Raw genomic sequence first — 9,981 nt, forward strand, 5'->3', positions numbered from 1 at the left:
CCTGAAACATCGATTTTCCTGCTCCTCGGATGCTGCCTGACCTGCTGTACTTTTCCAGCAACACTCTAATCTTGACTCTGATCTCCAGCATCTGCAGTCCTCACTTTTGTCCTGTGGCAGGTGATGATTGAGCAAACAAGAGGGAAGAACATTGGTGACTTTATACTCACGACTGTGCTTGCTGCAGGTGCATCTGCCCATGAAAGTATCAGTAAGAGTGACCACAGTTCTTATGGAGACAAAGTCTCGTCTTTAAATTGAGATGACACACCATTACATCACATGGGATTACCACTGTGCTAAATGGGATTGACTTTGACTACTGTGGGCCAGCAGCAGCAGAATTGTATTCCAAAATCATGTGCTCAGTGTCCGCCACTCAACCATTACCATCAAGCCAGGGGATAGATCTGGTTCAATTTCGGGAGCAGCACCAGGCATACTTATAAATGAGGTATCAACCTTGTGAAGCTGCAGAACAGAATTACTTGTGGTGCCAAACAATGGCAAATGATAGAGTTAAGCGAGTCCACAACCAACAAATCAGATCTCGTGCATGTAGAACCCATTGACTCAGTGTTTTGCTTACAACAATGTTTTCATTTTTATTGGAAATTCGACCTGGAGACTAATCAGATTCTACAAGTTAAAATCACAATCGATAAACTCGACAGGGCACAATTTTTCCAGCTGACAAGGACTTTCACTAACACATCTATAAAGCACCCTACAATGTCAGAACAGAATTCAGAAAAACAACTGAATATAACCTATGTGAAAATACATTAGCTATATTAGAAAGCAGACTGAGCTAATCTGTCAAAACTGCTTCATATTCAATTAGGTAATTGATCTGTAATAGAATTCCATTCTCCTACCTTTGCTCCATATGCCTTGGTAACCTTACCCAGCTAAATATCGCTCATTATCAGTCTTGAAAGAACCACTGATTCCCAGCATCCACAACTTAATAAGGATTGGACAGATTTAGTAAATCTCTAGAAGAATAGAGTCAGGAACCATGGTTCTTACCTGAATTCCTATAGCTGCATTTCCTGCTGCAAAATTCTTTTTTCTCACAGCCCGTTCTGCCATTACTGCTCTATGCTGAGCTGACGAAGCCTTATGTTGTACTGTAGCCAACATCTCTGTAACCTCGGCTACTCTATCTTCCATTGCAGATATTTTCTTAGAGGACTCCAGCAGGGTCTCCCTGGCATGTTCCTTCACCTTCTCAGTTTCCTCTTTGAACCTTTCCAGCTCTGCCAGGAACCCAGTGGCTCTTTCTTCTTCTGCTGCGGCTTTCGTTTCAGCAACAGCCACTGCTTGCTCGGCCTCCTCTATCTTCTTCTCCAACTCTCGGGTCTTTACCTCAAAGGCCTTCACTCTCTTGTCTGCTATTTCCAAGGCCAACACCATCTTCTCCTTAGCCTCGTTTGTTCTTTCATTGTCCTCACTGACTTTCTGCTGGAGCTGAAACAATGCAAACTCTGATGAAGATAATTTTTCTTTTATCTCAGCTATTGTTTTGTTGGACTCTAGTAACTTTCCTTCAGTTTCCACGGCAGCATTTTTAGCCCTGGTTAACTCTTCATCAGCTGCAGCCATGTCTTCCAATGCTTTTTTAACTTTCTTGCTTTCAAGGGTTCTGGCTGCAATGGCTTCCTGTACCTTGGCCTTTGCTTCCTCTGCACTTTGAATTGCATTAGCAGCTCTTTCTTCAGCCTCTTCTCTGAGAATCTTCTGAAGTTCCAACTCTCTTATCCTGAGAAAAGCAGCAATATTTCTAACATCACAATGCACATGAATAATAAAATATTAGCACTTCTTTAAGTATATTCCACAAGCTCAAGATGCTACAGTGAGATTAACAGCTAATGAGGTACTTTTTAAGTGTAGTCACTGAACATAAGATCATAAGAAATAGGAATAGGAGTTGGCCATTCAGCCCCTCAAGCTCTGCTATTCCATAAGATAGTGATCAATCTGAGCATGGAGCTTTCTGTCTACCATAACCATTGAGACCCTTGTAGTTGAGAAGTCTGTCTTACCCAGCTTTGAATATATTCGATCAACTAGACCTAACTGTTCTCTGAGTTAGATAATTCTGAAAATGAATGAACCATTGAAGAATAAAATTCACCTCATCTCCATTTTAAATGGGAGACGACTTGTCCTGAATCAGTGCTCCCTAGTCCTAGATCTGTCCAGGAGGAGAACCATCCCCCAACCATCTACCTCATCTAGCCCCCCAGAACCTAACTTTTCAATACGCTCAACTTGTGTTTTTCTAAATTGCAATGAATATAGGACCAACCTAGTTAACCTCCTCAGGCAACTCCTGCATCTCATGAATCATACTAATGAAGCTTCTGTAAAACTACCTTCAATGCAAGTTATTCCGCCCTTAAATAAGATGTGGTCTCATGGACACCCTGTTCATTTGTAGCATGATTTCTTTACTTTTATATCTTATTCCTCTTGTAGTAATGATCATCATTTTATTCGCATAAACCAAATCATCCGCCGACATTTCCGCCACCTCCAAAAAGACCCCACCATCAGGGATATATTTCCCTCCCCACCCCTTTCCGCCTTCCGCAAAGACCGTTCCCTCCATGACTACCTGGTCAGCTCCACGCCCCCCCTACGACCCACCCTCCCATCCTGGCACTTTCCCCTGCCACCACAGGAACTGTAAAACTTGTGCACATACCTCCTCCCTCACCTCTATCCAAGGCCCTAAAGGAGCCTTCCACATCCATCAAAGTTTTACCTGCACATCCACTAATATCATTTATTGTATCCCTTGCTCCCGATGCGGTCTCCTCTACATTGGGGAGACTGGGCGCCTCCTAGCAGAGCGCTTTAGGGCACATCTCCGAGATACCCGCACCAATCAACCACACCACCCCGTGGCCCAACATTTCAACTCCCCCTCCCACTCTGCCGAGGACATGGAGGTCCTGGGCCTCCTTCACCGCCGCTCCCTCACCACCAGACGCCTGGAGGAAGAGCGCCTCATCTTTCGCCTCGGAACACTTCAACCCCAGGGCATCAATGTGGACTTCAACAGCTTCCTCATTTCCCCTTCCCCCACCTCATCCTAGTTTCAAACTTCCAGTTCAGCACTGTCCCCATGACTTGTCCGGACTTGTCCGACCTGCCTATCTTCTTTTCCACCTATCCACTCCACCCTCTCCTCCCTGACCTATCACCTTCATCTCCTCCCCCACTCACCCATTGTACTGTGTGCTACTCTCTCCCCACCCCACCCTGCTCTAGCTTATCTCTCCATGCTTCCAGCTCACTGCCTTTATTCCTGATGAAGGGCTTTTGCCCGAAACGTCGATTTCGCTGCTCGTTGGATGCTGCCTGAACTGCTGTGCTCTTTCAGCACCACTGATCCAGAACATAGTTTTATTTGTCCTTCCATTAATTTGCTTTACATGTATTCTAGCTCTTTCTGATGCATGAACGAGTACACCCAGATCTTTCTGTACTGTAATATGCAGCAGTCTCTTTGCAGTTAAATCATGTTCCACTATTTTATTCTTCACAGTGAACAACCTGGAAAGTATCATACTTGCCCCACACCAAACAGTTGGTTCTGCTATAACGTACATTTCTTCAATGCGAATTGGCTATAACCCGATTGAAGAATTTAGACATTATTTGTAGAACACAAACTTTCCTTAACTGGATTGGCTATAATGCGATTCCGGTCCCATTGATTTTAATAGTGCTGCTATTACACGATTTTCTTCTAACTCGAGGTTGCACGGGAACGGAACTATCGCGTTATATCAAAACAGACTGTACTTCTGTTAAACCTTTGCCCACTCAATTAACCTATCTATAATTTCTTGGCGAATTCTATGTATCCTCCTGACAACCTGCTTTTCTAATCATCTGTATCATTAGCAAATTTAGCTATAAGACACTCTGTTCCTTGATCCAAGACATTAATATAGGTCATAAATTGGTGAGACCCTGACATTGTTTTCTGTGGTATCCCAATGCTACAGTTTGCTACTAATAGGACATTAAAATCATTCCAAAAATATAAAATAATTAACAGGTTAAAGGGGGAAATAAACAAACACAATAACTACCATTAGAGAAAAAGTGTAAGGGAAACTAATTGAGCTGAAGGTTGACAAGATCCCGGATCTGATGAGTTACATTCTATTATTTTAAAGGAAGTAGTTAAAGAGATAGTGGCTGCACTGGCAGCAAACTTCAAAGAATCTTTAGGTTCTGGAAGACTCACAGAGGATTGGAAATATGCAATTTTAACAACCTTATTGAAAAGGGAGGGAGACAAAAAACAGGGATATGGCTTAGAATGTGATAGTAGCGTAATTATAGAAACATAGAATTTTACAGCATGGAAGGAGGCCATTTGACCTGTCATGTCTATCAGCTCCTGAAAGAGCTTCCAGCTAGTTTCATTTTTCAACCTTTCATCTTTCTTTTGAAACTTCCCGTGGAATCCGTCTCCACCATTCTCCCAGGCAGCAAATTCAAATCCTATCAACTCTGAAGAAAGAAGTTTCTCCTCACCTCACTCCTAGCTCTCTTGTTGAAAATCAAATTGTAAGTTACTGACATACCAACTAGTAGAAACAGAATACCCTTCTTCAGCCTCCTAAAGTTGTTCATTATTTTGAACATATCAATAAGATCACCTCTTAATCTTCTCTGTTGCAAGGAAAACAAGCCTAATCTCTCTAACCTTTTCTTGTATCTAAAATCCTTTTTTTCATGAGAAACACATAAGATTGAACAGTCAACATGGCTTCATGAAGAAATCCTGTCTGAAAATTTATTAGGGTAAAAAATGAGGTCTGCAGATGCTGGAGATCACGGCTGAAAATGTCTTGCTGGTTAAAGCACAGCAGGTTAGGCAGCATCCAAGGAATAGAAAATTCGACGTTTCGGGCATAAGCCCTTCATCAGGAATGAGGAGAGTGTGCCAAGCAGGCTAAGATAAAAGGTAGGGAGGAGGGACTTGGGGGAGGGGCGATGGAGATGTGATAGGTGGAAGGAGGTCAAGGTGAGGGTGATAGGCCGGAGTGGGGTGGGGGCGGAGAGGTCAGGAAGAAGATTGCAGGTTAGGAGGGCGGTGCTGAGTTGAGGGAACCGACTGAGACAAGGTGGGGGGAGGGGAAATGAGGAAACTGGAGAAATCTGAGTTCAAAATTTATTAGAATTCTTTGTGAGGTATCAAGCAGGGTAGATAAAGGTGAAGGAGTAGATGTAATTTATTTGTATTTCTAAAATGTGTTTGATAAGGTACTGCAACAAGTCTACTTAATAAAAGCCTATGGTTTGGGGGTTAGTATGTTAATGTGGACAGGGAATTGATTGATGAACGAAAGACAGAGTTGGGGCAAAGGGTTCATTTATAGGATGGCAACCTACAACTAGTACAATTCCATAGAAATCAGTGCTGGGACAACAATTATTTGCAATATATTACTGACTTGGGTGACATAAATGAATGTAACATCACCAAGTTTGTGGATGACACAAAAATAGGTGGGAAGGCAAATAATGAGGATGATAAAGAGTCAAAGATATATATACAGGCTAAGTGAGTAGGCAAAAACTTGGCAGTAGGAATAAAATGTGGGAAAACGTAAGGTTATGAACTTAGGCAGGAAGAATAGTAGATCTGAATATTATTTAAATAATATCCATGAGTCATAAAAAAGCTGGGATCCAAATTCAGCACGTATCAGGGAAGGTAAATAGATGTTGGCTTTTAATTCAAAGGGATTGGATTAAAAATGTAGGGGGTTCTTGCCAGAACTATACAAGATACTAACTAGTCAGACCACTCCTGGAACACAGTGTATACAGGTTTGGTCACTTTGTCTAAAAGGAGATTGATTGACATTGAAGGCAGTCCAGGTTGTTTCTGGGTATGGAAGAGCTTTCTTCTGAGGAGAGGCTGAATAGGTTGTGCTTATATTCACTGCTGTTTTAGAAAAATGAAAAAATGCTTATTGAAACACAAGATTCTTAGGGGGCTTGACAAGGTTGTCTTCCCTGTGGGAGAGTCCAGAACCAGGGGACATCATCACAGAGTGAGGAGGTATTCTTTTAAGACAGAGATGATGAGGATATTTTCTCTCAGAAAGTGGTGAATATGTGGAATTCCTTACAGCAAAGTTGTGTAAAGATTGAGTCATTAAGTATATTCAAGTGGAAAAAGACAGATTTCTCATCTTTAAGAGTTTTAAAGTTATGGGGAAGAGCAGGAAAGTGAGTTAAGGATTTTAAGATCAACCATGATTTTTTTTTGAATGGCAGATTGGACTCAGTGGATTGAATGGCCTACTTCTGTTCCTACATCTTATGGTGTTATAACTTAAAAATGATTCATTCCTCACTCTGTTTACTGATGGTTAACCAATCCTCTGCCCAGGCTAACATTACTCACAACACAAAGAATCATAATCTTGTGTCGTAATTTTTTTAATGGAACTTTATAGAATGCTGTTTAGAAATCCAAATACATTATATCTACTCATTCCCCATTAACTATCCAGCCAGTACATCCTCAGAGAACTCTAATAAATTTGTCAAACATAATTTCTCTTTCATAAATCATGCTTTGCTTGATCGTATGATTATTTTAATGTCCTTCCACTATCTCCTCAATAATAGATTTCAGCATTTTCTTCAGTTAATTTCAAAAGGGGATATTGCCCTACTACCAGATTTTAGGGAGCTTGGTAGGAAATTAGCGAGCAGTTCTTTCACTGTCACTTGTCAAAATCTTGGAATTCCCTCCCTCATGGCATTGTGGGTCAACCCACAGCAGGTGGAGTGCAGTAGTTCAAGAGGGCAGCTCACTACCATCTTCTCAACTAAGGACAGGTAATAAATGCTGGCCAGCCAGTAACACTCACAACCCACTAATGAATACATTTTAAAAAGGACCTAAAGAGTAGTAACCTCCACAATGTTCCCTGTTCCACACAAAAGTTTGCAGGAACAGTCAAATTAATGTATGCTTGGAGAGATGCTGCAGGTTGATGGACTTTAGATTTCTAAGACATTGGGACCATTTCTGAGGAAGATGGAACTAGTACTGGCAGACAGCATGCAGCTGAATTGCCCCAGGACTGAATTCCCTGTGGGTGATTTTGCAGTTTAGTGAGGATGCATTGCATAGTTGAAGACTTAATACTGAGGAAGTATGGCAAAGTGGAGGGCTTATACTGAGGGAACACTGCACTGGCAGTGAGGAAGCCGTGTGAGATTCTCAAAGTACTGCATTTTCAGATGTGATGTTAACTGGGGACCTTGTCTGGCTTCTTAATGGACAGGTATTGTTTGAAGAAAAGCAACAAGATTTATCTAGTGTCTGAGACCAGTATTGATCTACCAAAGGACATCATGAGAAAGGGATGGTCTTGTCATTTATTGTATTCCTATTTGTATGAATTTATGGTGTTTCAATTTCCTGCTGCACTTGTTCAAGCAGTGACAATTCAATGACTGAGAAATGTTTTGAGGTGGCTTGCGATTGTGAAAGGCACTTCTTTCCTTTCTTATTTCAGTTTAAGGAAGCATAAGTTCACTTACGCGTTGGCCAAATTGTGTTCAGTGTTGAAGCAATGTCGCTGGCATTCGGCACAGACTTGTTCCAGCCTTTCCATGGTTTTTTCCCAAGATTCTTTAATTGGAGCCAGGAGGAGAAGCCTCTGTGCAATACCCAGTATCGTCTGTTTCAGCTCTTTCTTCAACTCCTTCAGCAAGATCACACGAAACAAATGTCACTAATACTCTGACTAACATAAATGGGCACGTCACATACAACATTCTTCTAAAACAATCTAAGGATATCATAACTCAGGAAGCCTGACTGGAAACAAACATCATGTATTGTTGAACACTAAAATACAGCCACCACTTGTGGTGGCTAGTCCCAGCCCAGGACAGATAGTTCTGCAGACCTACCCTTGGATCAGCTTTTTTATACTTATTAATCAGTTGGTTCAGAAATGTTATTACACACCTCTGGAACAGGTGAGACTTGAACTCAGGTCTCCTGGCTCAAGGGTAAATACACTACCATTGTATCACAAGAACCTGCTGGGTCCGCTTTGTTACATTCTCTAAGCAATCTGTTCAGAGATGCTATTACACACCTGTGGAGCAGGTGGCACTTAAACCCTCCTTGTAGGGGTTATCGCAGATATAATCTTAAAATTAGTGTAGAGTTTAAGGAATTATATTATTGAGATTTTTAAGATGCCTAAAGGAATTGCTAGGGTAGTGTTACGAAGATGCTTTTTATTTAAAATTACTCAGAGGATTCAAATTGTCAAGTACGCTTTGAAGGATTGGGAAAAATTCAACTATTTAAAATTTTGTGCCTACCTCAATTGATTTCTTTAAAAAGATCACTGAAAGTTCTCTGCAGACATTGCAGTTATTTTTTAACAAGTCTTCCTATAAATCATATAATCAGTGATTGCTGCTTGTTTTGAAGTAGAAACCTGCAGGGACCATTTTGAACAGTAACTGGAGAAGTATTTGTTTTGTTTGGCTTGATTGAAAGGAAGCCTACTAAGAACAAGCAGAGTTGGGGGAAAGCCTACAATGAGCAAGGTAAGTTGGAATAAAGCTTGCTAAGAACAAGTTGATCAGCTGATGTCACATTTCTAAAAAAGAAGACATTTTTATTGAGTTTAGGAAAACCTATTTGATTTTTGGAAAGAATGACTGAAGAAACACTTCAATATTGTATTTCCTGATCCAGCTGAGGTTGTAAGTATTCAGAGACAATTGAACACGATTCGTGACTTGACCACACATTCCAAAGCATCAAAGCAACAGACTCTGGAATGTACTTTATTTCAACCCTAGGCCTTCAAGAATAATTTATTGGTCACAGTGTTTTGTTTCCAGAAAGCCAATCACTGCAGAGAATTCTGTTTTTACATTTTCAGGAGTGAGAGGAATGAGAGAGAAAGAAAGAGAGCGCGAGGGAGGGAGACAGAAAGAGAAAGAGAAAAAGAAAAAGAGAGCGAGATTTCATGAATATTTTGGAGATATTTATAAGGATAAGCATTTATACTTCTATATTACTGACTGCGTGTTAACCAATTTTTGCAATTTTATTGAACATACTTTTTTGAAATCAAAACAGAATTGTGTTTATTAACAAATCTAGTTGATAGATTTTTTAAAAAAATCTAATTAGACCAGTTTTTTAATTGGTCATCTTGGTAATCGGAAAAAGCACTTTTATTTTGTATTGCTATCCTGGTGTAGTGGGAGTGGAGAAAGATTTCAAATGTGCAGTCTTGGTCATAACAGGACATATGGAGAAACTACAGACCCTGGTGGGGGCAAAGCTCCAGCAAAGTGATAGGCCATGCAGGGGTGAAGTCAACAAGCACTTCTTTGCTGTGGGTATAGTGCAAATCTGGAAATGTCTGCTCAAAAGCCGATTGAGGATGAAGGTCAATTGAAAGTTATTAATTGGGATTCATAATTTTTTGTTATTAAGGATATTAAGGGTTACAAAATCCAGGAATGTTAATGATATTAAGATACAGATATGTCACCATGTATTTGAATGGCAGAACAGGCATGAAGGGCTGAATGGCATCCTTTTCTTCCTAAGAATGGCAAATGGACTTCAAAAGAAACAACAATGTTGGACATGCTGCATTGCACCAATATATATGTCAGTGCTATACTTAACTGTGATATTACAAGTTCTTTAAATTGGAGATTACCACAGTTTAAATGATGTTGTTGGTAGAACCTATCTTGACTGCTTGACTGGAAATACGGCTAATTTAAATAGGCCTAATGGTCTAAGGCCCTGATTTTGGGAAAATAGGTAAAATAAAAGTATGCAGATTTCCAATAACTGTGTCAGTGGAGCACTAAATCAGGAATGATATCTAAATACCTTACTGGGAAACAGGTTTGCCTGAGTCAGAAGGC

The 9,981-nt window shown here is 40.5% G+C and overlaps 1 protein-coding gene across 1 annotated transcript; it reads right to left on the reverse strand.

Moving 5' to 3' along the window:
• Nucleotides 1-357: 357 nt before the first annotated feature.
• LOC132824304 (paramyosin-like) lies at nucleotides 358-7,676 on the reverse strand. Its single transcript, XM_060838649.1, has 3 exons — nucleotides 7,603-7,676; nucleotides 1,033-1,765; nucleotides 358-471 (listed from the first exon to the last, which is right to left on the reverse strand). The coding sequence occupies exons 1-3, from the start codon at nucleotides 7,674-7,676 to the stop codon at nucleotides 358-360; spliced, it is 921 nt and encodes a 306-aa protein (XP_060694632.1).
• Between the last annotated feature and the right edge of the window lie 2,305 nt (nucleotides 7,677-9,981).

The sequence above is a fragment of the Hemiscyllium ocellatum genome, chromosome 18 (assembly GCF_020745735.1).
Source record: "Hemiscyllium ocellatum isolate sHemOce1 chromosome 18, sHemOce1.pat.X.cur, whole genome shotgun sequence".
NCBI classification, from domain to species: domain Eukaryota; kingdom Metazoa; phylum Chordata; class Chondrichthyes; order Orectolobiformes; family Hemiscylliidae; genus Hemiscyllium; species Hemiscyllium ocellatum.